The 17774-nt window shown below is 47.5% G+C and overlaps 1 protein-coding gene across 1 annotated transcript in view; it reads right to left on the bottom strand.

Annotated features, from left to right (window-relative positions):
- Positions 1-12009: 12009 nt before the first annotated feature.
- Alx4 (ALX homeobox 4) overlaps positions 12010-17774 on the bottom strand; it is a 45269-nt gene continuing 39504 nt past the window's right edge. Inside the window, exons 3-4 of the mRNA XM_008855041.2 lie at positions 17338-17466; positions 12010-15541 (exon numbers count right to left, since the gene is read on the bottom strand). Of these exons, the coding sequence (XP_008853263.1) occupies positions 15212-15541; positions 17338-17466 (459 nt within the window). The 3' untranslated portion in view covers positions 12010-15211. The remainder of the gene's footprint in view (positions 15542-17337; positions 17467-17774) is intronic.

The raw sequence follows: 17774 nt of genomic DNA, 5'->3' as shown, positions 1-17774 counted from the left end.
GTCCCATTCTCCTGAAGACAACTGTTCGCTACAGGTTTGCTCAGCAAACACCACCTCTCAGGAACTGCAAAGTGGAGGCTGCTTCAGAACAGGAGCCCCGTCCCCTAGACCAGAGTCACCCATCAGACTTTGCCACCACATAGAGCCTTCCCTGTAGAATGTGTTGGCATGGACTTCTCTTACAGCTGCAAACTCATCTTACTGGCTTCTTACTGGTAAACTTCAACTCAGGGCACCATGACTCTCTGGGAGCACAGCTCAAGAGCAGCCAGTTCTGATGCTGGGGAGGCAGAACATAGTCCTTCATCCATACCTACTGTGGTGGCCTGAATGAGAAATGTATTTGAACATAAACACCCGGGTATTTGAACACTTGGTCCCCAGTTTTGAGCGCTGTTTGGGAAGATTATGGAATCTTCAGGAAAGGGAGCCTTGCTAGAGGAAGTATGCTACTGGGGATGGGCTTTTATAGCCATGCACACTTCCTCTTCTCCCCTTGCTTCCTGTGCCAGCTTCCCTTGTTCCTGCTTCCACACCTTCACCCCAGCCCCCCATTATGGACTCTGTCCCTCTAGAACTGTAAGCCCAAACAAACCTTTTCCTCCCCAACTTGCATTTTGTCAGGATATTTTGTCACAGTAACAGAAAAGTAACTCACACACTTGCTGTTTGCAGGCAGCCTGCTGGCCTGGCAGCTGTGTAGCTGACCGAGACACTGCCGTTTGCAGGGTGCTCCAGTTTTTGAGCTGTGTATATTACAAGGCTGTTAGTGGCCAAGTCTGAATGCATGTATTGTAGCACAAGCTGTAGGTGAGAACTCCAATATTCATCTCATTCGTACCTGTGGACTCCAGCCTACGCCCCAGCTATGTGTGGGGACCTAGTGTATGACCCAGCTGTACAAGGGGTCTCTAGTATGTCCCGGCTCTATGTGAAGAATCCAGCATCTGAGCATACAGGAAGTCTTCTTTATTTCCTATTCTGCATCTTCCCTTGAGTGGTACCCTGGCACTCTCTGAGCCTGGAAAGAGACCATGCCCATGCTCTCCTCCCTTCAGCCAGAGAGTGGAGACAGCAGCAGGTCTCAGACCTCTTCCCTTTCTTAACCAGGTCTTTCTAGATTGTACCTGGTGATGCTGGCAGGCAGCCCTCTTCTGGCCCCTTTTCCAGCTTACCCTGTTACCAGAGAGTCTGTGGGTCTGGATCCTGTCTGGCCCCATCAAGGTGGATTACCAAATGAGAGGTTCTTTTGCCCCAGTCCTTTTCCTGAGCTATAAATAAGCCCCGTGTTTATTTTCCTATGTTATTGAAATGAGCACTTGTGATTTGGGCCTCTTTTGACGAGTCCAGAGAGCGTCCATCCGGTGCCTGGTGAGGGCCCTGCCTGGCTGGCTGCTGTCTGAAGCTATTTGGAGCCCTCTCCTTGTGTTTTGGATGTGGCTTAATTTCAATAGAAAAAGCTGTATGCAGCCCTGTATCTGCTGATTTTCAGGTTTCAGCTTTCTGCCAGCCTTGCTGCCTGCTTAGAAGTGAAGTTGTGTTTCTCATTAGGGGGGATAACAGCCACAATTGAGGAAATTAATGAAAATTGTGTTTTGGTGGCAGCAGCCCCTCTAGGATTTCCAATAGTCTCTCTGGTAGATCCTGAGGGACTCACCTTCATCTTCCTTCTGCCTACCCTGTGCCAAGTACCGTGTCCTGGCTTTCTGGACCCAGGCCGAGCAATTTCCCTCCTCACAGCCTTCTTCACGCTGCCAGTTTGGTTTGATATCTCAACAACATGGCCAAGTGGGGATTTCATTAACTCCAGATTCTCCAGTGCATGGAAGACCAAAGAAGTCTCTCTCTCTCTCTCTCTCTCTCTCTCTCTCTCTCTCTCTCTCTCAATATCCATTGCACACAGAAAAATAGTCCTTTCGGTCTCAGGCCATCTGTACCAGAGCAGCTAGAAATGGTTTTGACGTAGGAAATACCCTGCAGCCATGCACTGGGTTACATGTTACATGGAAATCTGGGAAGGGAGAAATGTCCTGAAGATGGATTTCCAGGAGAAATTTTGAGCTTCTTTAGGCTTTAGCCAATATATGAAAAGTAGTAACCCATGAGACCATGAGCAGGCCCAGCCTTTCTGTTTGGATTTAGCTTTAAGACCACTCTCCCATGCTCCTCTTAGCTACGGTCAAGAGTAAGACCTTTGCCCTCCTCTCAGGACAGATGACTGGTATGTCACTCAATGGAGACATCTTTTCATGAACATAGCCTGAATGCAAAGTCTGCTAAGGGAATTGTATCTAACAATATGATTTGATTCACTTTTAGGGAAAGGATGTGGAGAAAGTAAATTTCCTCTCCTGTGTTTGTTCTAGTAACCACTAGTGATTCTCTGTCTTTAGAAAAGAATAGACAGAGTCTGACATGGTAGTCACTGAGTAGATGAGATGAATCTTTATTGAGTTCTTCCATGTGAGATTCGGTTCTTGGTGTGAGGTGCCACACTGAGCAAAACAATATTCCTGCTAGTAGCGGCCTATGTCTGGGAGAGCCAAGACAAGCAAAAACGAATGTCATTTCAAATGTCTGAAGATGCTATGAAGACAGGCATGTAGAATATTATAGACAATTGGATATGAGGAAGTATTTTAACTATGTTTGTATTTAAGCATATGCCTAAATGTTGAGAAGCAGGGAACCATGACGATCCAGACAGGGAAGCATAAAAGCCCTCAAGTGATAGTAAGAACCCTGTATGCATACAGGGAAGGTGAGAGGAGATGATTACAGAGAGGTAAGTCAGGACCAAATTGTAAAACCATGTAGGCCCAAAGAATGCTGCTGCCTACTATGAGTATACTGGGAAAATTTCAAAAGCTTTTAAGCAGAGAAGTGAGGAGTTGGAATGGTATTTTAAAATAAACCATTTCAGCTACTGTGTGGAGAACAGATCATGGGGAGCAAGCATGGAAGAGAGAAATCCAAATGCTATTTTAGGGAGCCTGAGTAAGAGGTAACGGTGCTGGAATGGGATGGTAGCACGAGGCATGAAGTTATATTGGCGATAGAGTCTATTAAATGTACTGATGAATCACAGCTAGGAGAAGAAATAAATAAGGGCTCGCAGCTAACCCTCAGGTTTTTGTCCTGGATAACTAAGTGAGACCAGCAGCTGAAAAGTGACAGATTGAGATGATGAGGAATGGGAGTATTGAGAGAGACTATCAGGAATGCTACCTAGGTGTTGGAGAGATGCTCAGTGGTTAGGAGTGCTTGCTATGCAGTCACGGGGACCAGAATTCAGTTGCCAGCACCCTCTTAACAAGCCAGGTGTCTTGCAAATGCATATGACTCCAGCTCCATGAATTCATGTGCTCTTCTGCTGCTGATGTGTGCAGGTATGTGCACACTACCTCCAACATGAGTGTGCATATACCCTCACACAGACATATACACTACATATTTACATACAAAAAATAAATCTTTAAAATGCTATCTTAGTTACATTAAGATTTCTATTAGAACTCTAAGGGGTAGTGTTTATTTAAACACTTGATACTTGGTGTTCATGAGAAAAGTTAGGGTTAAAAAGTACAGATGGGCAGCACTTGGGAGGCAGAGGCAGATGGATCTCTGTGAGTTCAAAGCCAGCCTGGTCTACATAGTGAGTTCCAGGCCAGCCCCACTACAGGGAGACCCTGTCTCAAAAAGACCTGTGTGTGTGTGTGTGTGTGTGTGTGTGTGTGTGTGTGATTTAAAAACATAGGACTAGATGAGATTGCCAAACGAGAGTAGGTAAGGAAGAAGGCCTGAGTGTCGGGCTTGCTGTATCACTAACAGGGAAGAAAAGCAGAACTACAAAAGGGACTAAGGAGTTGGTGGCAAATTAGGAAGAAAAATGGGCAAACCTGTAAGCTAGACTATGATAAATTACAAACACACATTATAAACCCTAGGGCAACCAATGAAAATACCTTTAAGTTTATTTTATGTGTATTAGTGTTTTGCCTAGGTGTATGTAAGTACACCCATGTGTGCAATGCCCATGGAGGCCAGAAGATGGCATTGGATCCTCAGGAACTGGAGTTATGGATGGTTGTTAGCTACCCTATGGATGTTGAGATCCAAACCCCGGTCCTCTGCCAGGGCACCTAGTGCTTTTAAGCAGTGAACCATCTCTCCAGCTCCCAATGAAAATATTTTTAAAGAGTATAGTTAATAAGGCAATGTTGAAGGTGAAATACTAAAACATACTCAATTTAAAAGCAGAAAAAGAATAAAAAGTAAATACAGAACAAATTAGACAAATAGGAACAAAGAGCAAGATGGCTGACATAAACTCAAACATAACAATAATTACATTAAATATAAGTGGCCTAAACACTGTTTAAGCACCTGAGATTGTCAAACTGTGTTGTGGTTTGACTGTGTTCTTTGGAAGTTCATGTATGAAAACCTTAACTCCTAATGCCTCAGTACTGGAATGAGTAAGTTCCCATTGTCATGATTTATTATAAAACCATGTTCCTCTTCTTTGGCCATGCCTTCTGCCATAGTATGAAGTAACAAGAAGGCCTTTCCCAGAAGCCAAGTCAATGCCAGCACCATGTTCTTAGACTCTTAAGTCTCTAGAACCATGTAAACCCCTACTCTTTATAAATTACTCAATCTATAGTGTTGTTACAGTAACCCAAACTGAATTAAACAGCAAGAAAAATTATACACTCTTATCAGGAAGATAGGCTACATGTAAGTATTTAAAGTGGGAGTAGTTATTATATTTCCAGAGAGAACGGGAAATATTTCTTATTGAAATGGGGCCAATTCATCAGTATATCAGCATATACAGTGAATAACTGCTTCAAAATATTTAAAGCAAAAACTGAAAGAAAAACAGCTTAGAGTTATATATGTACATTTCAACACTGTTAGTAATTGAGAGAGCATCTATAGAAAATATGGATGGCCTGAGTAACACTATCAACCACTTTGGCTTAACTGCTGGCTATAGACTCTGTCATCCACCACAGATGAAGTCACATTGCAACATTCACAACAAATACATGACACCAAAAGTAAGACTCAATCGTTTTTGAAAACTGGTCATAAGAAAATGAACATAAGAAATACATTCTTTGGGCTGGCGAGATGATTCAGCAGGTAAAGACCCTTGCTGCCAAACCTGATGACGTGAATTTCATCCCTGGAACCCACATGGTAGAAGGAGAGAACTAACTCCCATAAGTTGTCCTCTGGCCTTCATACACATACCATGGCATGTGCTCATGCACTCATACAAATGAAGTAAGTAAATGTAATTTTAAATGTTTTATTTAAAAGATTTATTATCTGACTATAGTGGAACTAAGTCAGAAAGCAGATCTCTGACAAAATTTCCAGTAGTTGTAATTTAAATAACATATTTCTAAATAATCTGTGGGTCGATAAAGACACAAAATATATTGAACTGAGTAAAAATTTAAAGTATAAAAATGGGTAAGTAGCACCCTATGAGGCAGATCTGTAACTTGAATTGCTTAAATTTAAAAAGCCGCGGTGATGCACACCAGCACTTGGAACCTGGTTTACATAACAAGTTACAGGCCAGCTGGGGCTACAGGGGAACCTTATCACAAAAAAAGGGGGGAGAAGAAAGATGTTAAATAATCCAAGCTTCTACCTTAAGAAACCAGAAAAAGAAGAGCAAGTTAAGCCCAAAGTGAGCAGAAAGAAGGAACAGAAGCATCAAAAAGCTAGAAAATGGGAAATAGTGGAGAAAATGCAAACCGAAACTAACTCTTCAAAGAGGTAAGTAAGGGCTCAAGATGGTTCCAGGGAAAGCAGAGGCGTGACACATACAGGCCACCAGTATCAGAAAGCAAATGGGCTACTGGTCTAAATTCTAGACCTCTTAAAGGGGTAATGTGTCAGAGCTCCATCCCCAGGGTGGTGATACAGGTGAGAGATGAATAGGATTTAGTGCCCTTCTAAAAGTAGAGACAGATTTGTCCCTCCACCATGTGAGATACTTGGAAAGTGCCACTAAAAGACAAGCCCTCACCAACCCCCAAATCTGCTGCACCTGCTTGGACTTTGCAACCTCTACTACTGTAAGAAGTCAATTCTTGTTTATAAATTGCCTACTTTCAAATGTTTTGTTATGTCAACACATACAAACTAAGAGACATGAGCAAATTTACATAATTAATGCTGCAATTTGATGGAATGGACACTATCCATGAAAAGACCCCAGTGGACAAAAATCCTGAAGAAGAGACAAACTCTCAGGGACCATGTTTTGATTTAAAGACACGGAATTTAAAATGTCCTGCCAGGAAACTTCCAAGTCCACATAGTTTTTGCTAGCAAATTATATCAAAAAGAAATAGCAGAAATCTACAAACCCTTTTCAGAAAATACAGGGATATACAAATATATCCTGATGCGAGTTCAGTAAAGGAAAACCAGAGCTCAAGAGCGCTCCAGAACAATGCAAAAAACCATTAACAAAATATTAGCATCTTAAATTCATCAACATACAGAAGGGATGATAAAGCATTTGAAAATCAACATAATTCACAAGAAAGCAGAAAAGATTATTATTATTGAACATGTAGGGAAAATATTTGTCAAAAGCCTACACCTATTCATCAGTGAAAAATATATGAAATATATGTACACAAAAACTTATACCTAGAAGGTCATGGCAGCTGTGTTCATAATCACCAAAAGCTGGAAATAGATGTTCAGCAATAGATAAGTAGATAGATAGGTTGTGGTATACCCATACAATGAAATACAAGTTGGTGATGAAAAAAACAAACCACTAAGAAATTCAGTGTGGCCGAGTGTCTCAAATGGGAACAGAAGCATCCAGGTACAGGAGTCACATAGGTATGAAAGAAGTTTTAGAGCAGGGGAAACTAAAACAACAGACAGTATACAGTAGGTGCTAGGACCAACTGGAATAGAGCACAAGGGAACTTTTGGGGGCAAAGAGACTGCTCTGTTTCACACATGGTAATCCATTACATGCATATAATCTGTCCAAATTCATCCAATGTACTTTTTACTTTTGGTTTTTTTTAGTTGTGTGTGTCTCTGTGGGGGTATGTGCATGTGTGTGCAATGCCTGCAGAGGCCAGAGGTGTTGGATCCCCTGGAGTTAGAGTTGTTTGTAAGCTGTCTGGTGTGAGTGCTGGGAATTAAACTCACATCCTCCGTGAGAATAGTAAGCGCTCTTAAGTCCTGAGCCATCTCTCTAAGCCCCCAGTTCTACATTTTAAACTGGTACTTTAAAACAGCAAACTCAATTGAAAAATGGCTAAAGCATCACTGTTCATTCTTTTTTGAGTTGTTGCCCCTGGGTTCCCAACTCCTAACACCAGGCTCCTCTGGAAGGATCCTCACACCCAGAAGGGATGCCTTCCCAGTTCTTTGGGTATCCCCTAATCCAGTCAGGCTGATACCTACAGTTCACAAAGGTGAAATTAAAGAGCTACAACCACAGCCTGTGGGCAGAGCGGAGGCTTCTCAGTCTAGGGTTCTAGCTGGGGATGGATGGAGCTGGTCATTGGCATCAATACTGACCATATGTGGAGCAGGGAGAGACTGGGAACAGGTTGACACTGAGAAGAAAGTGACAAGGCACTAAGCCAGAGGTTATCAGGCCACCTTGAGAACTTGCTGGAACCCCCAAGCTCCTGAATGAGCAGCCACTTGTACACCTGTACAACACACACTGGCCATGCTGCTTGTTATCAACTGAATTATCTACCACCCTCTGTTCACATACAGAAGCCCTGACAACCCCCCACATACACACACAATACACACCTGCATACCACTGTTTTCATATGGCTATAAACTGGAGCGCTGTCTACAAGCTTGCCCTTCCTCAAGCCTGTTGGTCTCTGAAGAGATCATCAAGGTGAAGTGATGTCATAACAGCGGGTCCTTCCATCAGCAGGATTAGAACTCTTTGGAGATGAGGAGGAGAGAGCAGAGCCATGCCCCTCCACTTGCCTGCACAGAGGACATGAGGACATAAAGATGGCTATCCACAAGTCAGAGAAAGAGGCTATCCCAGAATTCAAGCTCTGGGCTTCCAGCCTCTACCTCTGGGAGGAACTAAATGTCTGTTGCTTAGGTCACCCAGTGTGTAGGATTTAGTTATGGCATCCCACGAAGACTGACATACTGCATTGTCCCCTATCCCAGAAATACAATATCACAGTGCAGTGACATACTTGGTGATGGTCCCTCCACTTTGGTGTCCTGACCTTAGTCACCTGGATGGAAGCCAAACCCCTGGCCCTTCCCTAGATCCAGGATGCATGGTGTCACCTGTCTGCACTGCTCTTTAAACCTTTGCACTGTGTTCAAACCTTTGAACTGTTGGACTCTGTTAACTGCCCTCTGAGAGGAGCAGAAAACAGTTTTCTCCACTTTATTGATGGGGGAAAAAAATATAGCGAAAGCATTTTAGTGGCTGGCCTACAGCAGCAAAACTGGTACTCTGCACAGACCGCCTTTAAACCCAGCTCTGCCCTCAGCCACTTGTGACTCCTGGGCTTTTTAACCCTTTCTCCTCAGGACACAGCTCTCTGTGTAAAACTATGTGGGAGAGGAGGTATGGGCTGCCTCTGCCTTCTGTCCTGCTCCCATCCTTTCAACCAGCACACAGCCCCACCCCCCTTTTCTCTCAATTTTCATTTTTTCTCATCCCATTGTGTAGCTGGGCCTTTTTCCAAGGAGCCTGGAAATGGTAGTGGTACGTTGTAGATAGGGCACAGAGAAGAGATAGGGAGGGGGCTTGAGAGGAAATTACAGACATCCTAGTAGACATGGCAAGGACACTGTCCCTGCCCCCCCATAACATCTAAGAACTGAGCCCATCAGGGCTCCAGGGAGATCCCACACAAGCACCACAGTGGGTTTGCTCCCCACCAGCCAAGGCAACACCTTAACACATGGTGTGCACATGGCTGTAAACCGGAATGCTGTATGCAAGCTTGCCCTTCCTCAAGCCTGTTGGTCTCTGTTGAGCTAAAAGAAAAAAAAAATCTGTTTGAAATCACACAGAATTCCTGGGAAAATTTCAACTCTCACACCCCATTGTCTTCTGGCGCCGGCTTGCATCCTCTCGCCATGAACACATACAGGGGCAGTAGTCAGCCCTATTTTGGGGAGCTGACTATTTGCAGAGGGCCCATTTCTCCTTAGCTGCTGAGTATGCAAATCTGGGCCTGTAGGAAGAGAAGAGAAGCCCCTACATCCTACTCCACTTCCTATGGGCACAGTGAGGTCTCTACTGTCTGAAAACCAACCAAATTCATGGTGTCCTGGGTTAGCAAGGTTACCTATAGCAAGCCTGGAGGCACTGGGCAAAAACAGGTTTGTCTGGGCTTGGCACCAGGGCAGGAAAGGAGCTCTCTACAGAGTGGAGGGTTATCTAGGGGAGACAGAAAAGTAAGATTTGGGTGCAAGGCTAAGCAGAGGCTCTGAATGAATCAAGGACTGGTGTGCTGTATTGAGGAGCTGACCACAGGCTGGCCCAATCCCAGGAATAATAAATAAAGAGACCATAGCTCCTCAGGAATGCACAGGGAGCCTAGAGCAACCGCAGGCATGGTTCTTGGTCAAGCCGAAGCTCTGAGTTCACCCCAAGCTGTCTCCAGAGGCTTGGGTCAGCTTCTGACTCTCTCTCTCTCCCTCCCTCCCTTCTTCCCTCCCTCCCTCCCTTTCTTAATATCTCTCTCAATATCTCTCTCTCAATCTCTCTCTCTCTCTCTCTCTCTCTCTCTCTCTCTCTCTCTCTCTCTCTCTCGGTCTCATGTAGCTCAGGGGTGTGCCCTTCCATGGACGTTGGGTACCCCAGACCGGGGGCCCTCTCTCTCTCTCTCTCTCTCTCTCTCTCTCTCTCTCTCTCGGTCTCATGTAGCTCAGGCTGCCCTCAAACTCATTTTGTAGTCAAGGACGACCTAAAACTTCTGATCCTCCTGGAATCACTGGCATATGCCACCACTTCCGGTTTATGCAGCGCTGAGGATGGACTCCAGGGCTTCATGCACTCTAGGCTAGCACCTACCAACTGAGTCATATCCCCAGCCCATTCTGGTTCTCTCTAAAGTATGTCCTGACTCTCCTCTGACCTTTACCCACCCTCAGTTATAGATCCAAGCCTCACTTACTCACTTGGGACTCCTCTGATATGAGCACAGCCTGATCTGAGGGCCTTTAGGTATATGTGACTTGTGCAGATAAGAGCTAATGCCCACAGCACTCTGTGCTGATTGGTACTGCACACAGCTCTGGGGAAGCACTAACCTGAGGTAGAGGCTGTCACAGAGTGGCCTGCCACTTGGAGGAAACCTGCAGGATCAATGGGAGTCCACTGGGTGCAAGAGAGTCAGGAGGGAACAGAGACATTCTAGGCAGAAACCATGGGAAGTCATGGGGACAGATGGAGTGATGGGAACAAATGAAAGGTCTGATGGTTTGGAGGACAGGGACCGTACTTGGTAGCCTGGAGCTATGATCAATAGTCAGAGGAAACCCCACTGGTCTCACTCTCCTCTGAGGCTAAAGTTAGCACTCCTGTAGCTTCAAGTTTCCATCTGCGGATTCAACTGAGGAGCAAACTTATTGAAGAAAAAGATGCTGACTTTATCTTCTCATTCCTGACACTGTGCAGTATAGCATTATGTCCCTAGCATTTACATCATATTGCATATTACTAATGACAGAGATGGCTAAAGTAGGCTGGGAGGAGCTACACTATTTCTAGAAGGAGCTTGAACATCTTGGATTTTGGTCCCTACAGGTCCTGGGGATGAAGGGACAGTTGTACTGGGAGGTATGGGTATGGCACCCTCCATCACCAGAGATGCATGGCACAGCCAGTTTCCCACCTGGCCAGACTTCCCTGGAGCTGCAACCCTTGTCTGGACTCTGGAATTTGGAGGTTTTCAGCTCCCAAGAAATAAGCAGGTATGGGTGACAGAGAGCATACCATGGCTTCCATGTGGCTTGATGCATAGTCTTTCCTGTCCCAGTCTCAGTTCCTGCCCTCTGGCTTGGTCATAAATTGGGGTAAAGGTCTAAGTGCTACTGTGCCAGACCCCTAATGTGTGCGAGCTGTCGTTTTTCTAAAGTAAGTTTCTAGGCCCAACTGAAATCATGTGAGCCACACAGACTTTCTTCCTGCTGAGGTATGACTTTAAGCGAGTGTTCAGACAGTTGGGAAAAATGGCTGAGAAGGACAGCTGGGAAAAGCCAACATCCTTTATGTGTCCCCACAAGTTGGTTGACTAGAGAGGGACAGGGTGTATTCTCATGCCTCAGACAACAGAACTGAGAGCTGCCTGGGTTGGCCAACCAAAATGGCTCCCTCTCCACATATTGGCTGCCCAGGGACTCAGTGCCTCTTCCTGAATTGCCTCCTGTACCCACCCTCTGCTTCACCCTCTGTCTTTACAGGCTGGCTCTAAGACTCATCTGTCTGTTCTTCCAGCTGGCAAAGTTCCCTCTATCGCTGAGTTCTCTCCACCAGAGGCGGGCCTGGGACCCACTTCTCCTAGAGCTCTACTCTGCACTCCTGGTGTGGAGTCACAGGACCTGTATGCCCTGGCTCTTCTCCTGCTTCCAGAACAGCTTTTGGAAACACTGACGACATCATGAAAAGCTGCTGGTGAAGCTCTTGAGGCACGGTGTGTACCGAGCTCAGCCCAAACAGGCTTGGTTATCCCTACCCCCTCCAGTTTGCCTGCTGCACAAGGAGCAAGGGGGGGGGGTGCATCCCAGACTGTCTCAGGCCATGCACCCCTCTTTAAGCAGGAGCATCAGCTGGCCACCTGTTGTTAATCTAGTCTGGTAACCTGTCCTGCACTGTGTCAGCAGTTCAAAAGGGCACTGTTAGTATTTTTTGCCGACTTCAATTATTGTGAGATTTCAGAGGCCTCTCTGATCACATTTCATCTGTCATAAGTTAGGAACAAAACAGACAGACTCCAGTTGAGAGGAGGAAGGAGAAGTTTATTGCAAACAACAACAGCCAAACAGACAGACTGGGCTGTGCCCACCAAAAGGGGTGCTGGGAGTGCTGTCTCTGCTTTGCATTCCACCCCACCTCAGCCCCCAAGTGCCCTTCTCCCCACATTCTTCCCCTCCCCCAAAACATGTAAGTGCAATAACTTACTTTAAAAGGCAAGAACGTTTCTTTTAATACTTTGCTATAATGTAGTTACATGGTGGTATAGGCAGTAAAACTTTATGGACCTGACCTCATTTTTTTTTTTACATTTTCTGAAATTTTAAATGTATTTTTAATATATATATATTTGAATATTCCACCCCAGGCCATTAAGCTAAAGGAAAAGTTGCATTTATACAGGGTTAAAGTATCTTACAAATGAGAACGGCCATATTGGTTGAGGTTCATGTTCCTTCTTGCATGCAGTTTTTTTTTTTTCTGACCACTGCACACCCAAACAGGTTATTAGACATTTGAAAACTGTCCTTCAAAATCAGTAGTATAAAGGCCTAGCTCTATGTGTGTGAGTGAAGGGTGAAGGAGAGGGGTGGTAGGAAATATTGCCCACCAGGAACACCTGCACATTGCATCCTTTCAGCAAAGTGAGGCTGAGGGGAGGCAAGAGAGTCTTGTTTTTAAGTTGCACCATCATGGTTAGCACCCTGGACAGGTTGCCTCTTACCATCCACCTGCTGTTTGTCTCTGTACCTGACAATCAGATAGATCTGGAACCCTTGATGGATATCTTCTGACCCTTGATAGCACAGAGCAAGTGACTGTGCAAAAGCGCATGGTGGTTTTCATGGAAACCAGCTGAGGTGACTGGAGATGGGGCATTAGAGCTAGGTCCAATATGATCCCAGCAGTGCATGCTGGGGAACCCATCACTCTTGATGCTTCCTTACCCAGTCTCCACACATCCTATTTCCCAAAGGTGGAGGCATGGTTGTAAGAACTGAGAATCAAGTAGAATTAAAACAATTCAAGGAGAGATTTAAGAGATGTGTGCCTGTCTGCCCCAGAACCTCAGCCCCTGTGCCTGGAGAGGAAGGGATGCTTGGGTGGAGGTGACAGCACCTCAGTATGGAGCTGAGGAAGGCCAAACTGCTCCTGTGGTACACCAAGGCTGGGCATGACCCCCTCAGCTGCAGCTGCCCATTGGTTGGACTCTGTGGTCCTGTCAAGGCAAACAGCAAAAGGCAGCCCTCACCTTGCTCGGCTTGGTGAGTACAGCCTTCTCTCCCCAGTTTGTGCCTGAGTGACACCTGGCTCTTTAGGAAGCCAGGCGACCATGGAAAGCTCTGTTACCTGCAAATCATCCTAGTGGCAGAGACAGATCCATTAGGGAGATACCAGGGTCCCATAGTCCTCTCCTGGAGAACTGGGCAGCTGAGGAGATATGAGGGAGACTATGTTGGAGGACAAGCAGTGATCACTACATACCTTATTTTTCTCAAACTCTTGGGTTGAAATCTAGCCTGACCAGAAAGCAAACCTAGTAGAATTATCAGGGTTCCCTTTCAGAAGTATCCACTGAAAGCTCTCTCTCCTTTCCTCCTCTTCTGGTTCTCTCCATCTTTGTACTAATTCTTTCAGATGTGAGGTCATTTCCTTGTGTGCCCTTCCTTATCCATGACAGTAATGATGAAGGGCTCTGAGGAGCTGCCCCTGACCTTAAGTTCTTCCTTCCCCTGCTAAATTCTGGGGAGAGTAACCTAGCTGAATTCGCTCTAGAAATGAGGACTCCTGAGATGGGCCCAGATCTAGAACGTTAAAGCCAAGCCATTAGGATCACTGAATTCAATGTCCAAGACCCCTTTCAATTCCCTCAGATCTATTTGAGAGCTATGGTTTCTGAAGAGGTCTGCCTCTTACTAGGAGAGGCTAAACCGGATCTTGCTTCAGATTTGAGAACAATGAAGACACGGATGCGGGGCTGTGATTCCTCCTACCCACTGAGAGCTAGAGCAGCTCCAAGCCAGGGGTCCTCAGTCTTCGGCTCAACCTGAGGTCATTCTGTGAGCAGGACCCTGGGCTAGTGGGCCCAACTCATCTCCCTGACAAGAGTCAAGGCAGAATAGGCTGATGTGTCTCCTCCAGAGAGGCTATCTCCTAAGAGGGCCTACCTCAAGGGGAGGGTTCTGTGCCAGCTCAGATGAGGACTGGGGCTACTTCAAATCCTAGTTCCTAGCTCAGAGTCAAGTCAGGCAGACAGGGAGCCCATTCTCTCAGGCGGAGGACTGCCTTCAGGAGGATCACCTGCCACAGAGCAGCAGGCCCCTGGAGTTTGACAGGAACCTTCCAGAGTCCAGCCGAGGCAGATATGCTGCTGGCCCCTGGGGAAGAAGTAAGGATAGGCTCTCTAAGAGGGTGTGGAGGGTGACAGGAGAGCAGCTCTCCTCTCAGCCTGGAAGGGCAGTGACTCCTGCTATGTATGTATTGTCTTCAGCTTCCCTCACACCTGGCACCCCACTCCCACAGCATCAAACAGAGCCAAAGTCTCAGGGTGAAAAGTCTGGCCCACATCTCTGGATGGACAGCAACAGTCTTTCAGCTCTAATCTCTCCTTTCCCCTTCCATTCTCGCCAGGTGTGTCCATTGTCGGGGACAGCCAGGCTGCAGCCACAAGGCCCATTGGACAAGTGGGTGATAGGTGAGTATGGACCAGGAAGGGGGATTCCACATGCTTTCAGGAAGAAGGGGGGATTGTCAACTCTACAAGGCGGCCTGCTCCTTAGACACACAGCCATAGGCCTGGTGACTAGGGGACCCCGCAGGAAAAGGAAGGGTGGACAAGCCTGAACTATTGAAGCTGCTGGGTCCAAAAGGGGACCAAATTTGACTCAAGTCAAATGGAAGTGGTAGAGGAGCATGATGGGAGACAAGGCCTCAGCTTATAGGATGCAAAGCTACACACAGGGTCACCTGGCTTTCTCCACTGCCTTTGGCTGGGAGCAGGAGTCACAGCCTCAGTGCAAGAGAGAGGCAGGGGCCTACCAACTCCTCCCTCCCAGCAGCCCCCAGGGCCTCAGACTTGGGGTGGCTGAAAGTGCTGAGGGCCAGGCCCCTAGGCCAGGCCAGGTTCCTAAGCAGAGAGTGGAGTGGGAAGCTGGGGGCCTGGAGAGCAGGGGCATGGCCAGGACCCCAAGGACAGGGAGGACACCAGGATTGGCAGGAGGGGCCCTGTCATGTGGTCCAGGAGATGGCCGCGCTGTGCTCCTTGGCCTTCATGCGCAGCGCTGCGATGCTTGAGGTCTTGCGGTCCGGCTCACCGTTCAGCTCGTAACCGTTGAGGCCCGGGCTGAGGCCAGCTGCTCCAAACAGGCTGCCCATGTGCGTCTGGCCCACATGACTGCCAGCCCCAGAGACACTCAGGAAGTCGGAGACACTGCTGGCTCCAGAGCCAGGGGGGTGGGCGTGAGGGGACATGCAGGCAGGCACCGGGTCACAGGGGACCACACAGGCAGGCACTGGTGAGGCAGCCCCATTGTTGCCAATCCAGGACGGGTTCTGAATCTGGGGACAGTGAAGGGAGAGTTGTCACAGGCCAGGTGGGAAAGCAGTGGTGTGGAAGGTGCTCTTGCTCTTCTCACCTGCCTATTGTTATAATGAAACCATTCTTGGATATCTAACCTTAAGGATGCCCAGGTACACCCTGGGCGTGGGTTTATGCTATGGAGCCTCAATTCCCAGGATAGGCCAGCAGCCAACATTCAGTAAAAAGGAATGAATTTCAAACTGCAAAAGGTCCAATAAAAACATCACCCATGTCAAGTAGAGTGCATGTTGCAGAGGACAGAGGCTCTGGGCTTGCAGGTTGGGGGTTAGGTGTGGGTCACTGTGGGAAGCAGGCATCTGAATGCTCCCCAAGGCCTACGTCAGTTGCTGAGGTTCCAAGAAAGAATTCTTGAGGCTTCCCAACATGCCCCTCATGGAAGAGGCAGCTTTAGACCCAGGGTGGGGACTGCATTTTCTCTTCCATTACTAATTCCTTTCTCTTCCCAGCTTCCACTTCTGGCCTCACCTTCCTCTACCCTCTAACATCTGCAAGGAGGTGCATGTGGGGTACACAGGTCCCATTTGAAGAAGGCACTATGCACCTCTTAACTGTTTACTTCAGGTTCTCAGTGGCCTCAAACAGGCATCTGTTGGCTTGCCCGTACCTAAGGGTTTGGAAAGAACTCAAGGAGACCTTTAAAAGGATTGAGGGGATACTGAATGCCTGAGGTTCACGGGGACTTCTGCTGGCCCCAACACCTGTGTGCAGACCCACTATGCTTCATTACTGCCCCCAGCATGCCCCAGGAAGGTTTGGTCACCACCACCAACCTCCCTTGGAAGTGGGCCTGTGAGTAGCCAGTCCTCTTGTTGGTTTTCTCCCTTCAGCTCTGAGCTCAGATGACGGCCATCAGGGGCAAAGAGCAAGGACTGGAGGTTTGTCCTGGGAGGACAGAAGAGGCTTGGCTTGGGGAGAGAGGAAGGGGAGGAAGAACATGAAAGAATGTGGCAGGAGCTGATGCAGATGTACTAGACACCCCACATTCCTCAGCCTCACCTCTTGTTCTGTCCTCTGACCCTCGAATCCTGGGGGAGGTAGAGGAGATACAGAGCTGGGAGGAGGGGCGACATCTCTTAGTGCTGTGCCCAGGCAGGAAGGGAGGAGACAGGGGCAGAGGGAGATCATGAAAGAGGTGTCATGGGTAGACTTGATCAAGAGCACATCTGGCCAGGAGTCCCGGCTGATGGACAGGTGGGGAGATATGGCAGGAAGGCAGGGGACACAGCAGGCAAGCCCATGCGAGCTGCCTTCTGGAAACTAAGATTTACCAAGCACTCTGTTATCAAGACCGTACAGCTGTCTTACAAAGGAGTCAGATACTCATATCATGTCCAATTTATAGGTGAAGAAACTGAGGCTTGGAGAGCTGGAATCACATGTGGGGCAAGTCTAAAACTCCAAGAATGTCTGTCTTGAGTCCAGATTTACAGAAGCATTCCAACCTGGCCACGAGCCCTCCAGATCTTAGAACTCCCTTTTGACACCTGGGAGGTCCCTGGTCTTTGGTCTGCCTTCGGTTGGCTACTTATCACAAAAATAACCAATGCGGCAGAGGAAAGCACTGGCCCAACACTGGCTTCACAGCTGGGCCAGCGAGGTCTCCCATAGTCGGGGACAAACAGCCACACACCTGGGGCAAAACTGAAGGACAGCCTGGATTCATGAGTGCCATCTCTGGAGCCTGGCCCTCCTCTAGGGTGCCATCGTTAGTGCATGCCTGCAGTAGGAAGAGGCAGCCAGGCAGGAGGCTTACCTGGGCATAGTTCTCAGCTCGGGTGAGGAGGGGCAGTTCATAGGCCGTGGAGAAGTGAGTCCGAACCTGCTGCATCTGCCCAAAGCGCTCCCTCTTCCTCCACTTGGCCCTACGGTTCTGGAACCAGACCTATAGGACAGAGTGGTGGTCACAGGGCTCAGGCCCAGCCTCGGGGGGGCCTTTTTTTCAGGAAGGTGAAACTGTTCCCTGACTCCACCAGCCAAGCTGCATGTGTTGGGGCTGCAGAGAAGTGTCAACCTTCATCTTTCAGTCTTTGTTCTCAAAAGCTAACCATCTAGAATTGTCAGAGCCAGGAAGGCAGCCTGGACCCCACTGATCATAAGCATTGATTTGGGCCCCTAACTGTGTGAGTATTAGATTCTGGAACAGGTGAGTCTCTCTCTCTCTCTCTCTCTCTCTCTGAAGGGGGAAGAACA

Source organism: Nannospalax galili, unplaced genomic scaffold, assembly GCF_000622305.1.
Source record: "Nannospalax galili isolate Female #2095 unplaced genomic scaffold, S.galili_v1.0 scaffold1287, whole genome shotgun sequence".
Taxonomy (NCBI): Eukaryota; Metazoa; Chordata; class Mammalia; order Rodentia; family Spalacidae; genus Nannospalax; species Nannospalax galili.
The sequence above is the reverse complement of the archived record's forward strand: the minus strand, read 5'-3'. Positions and strand labels throughout refer to the sequence as shown.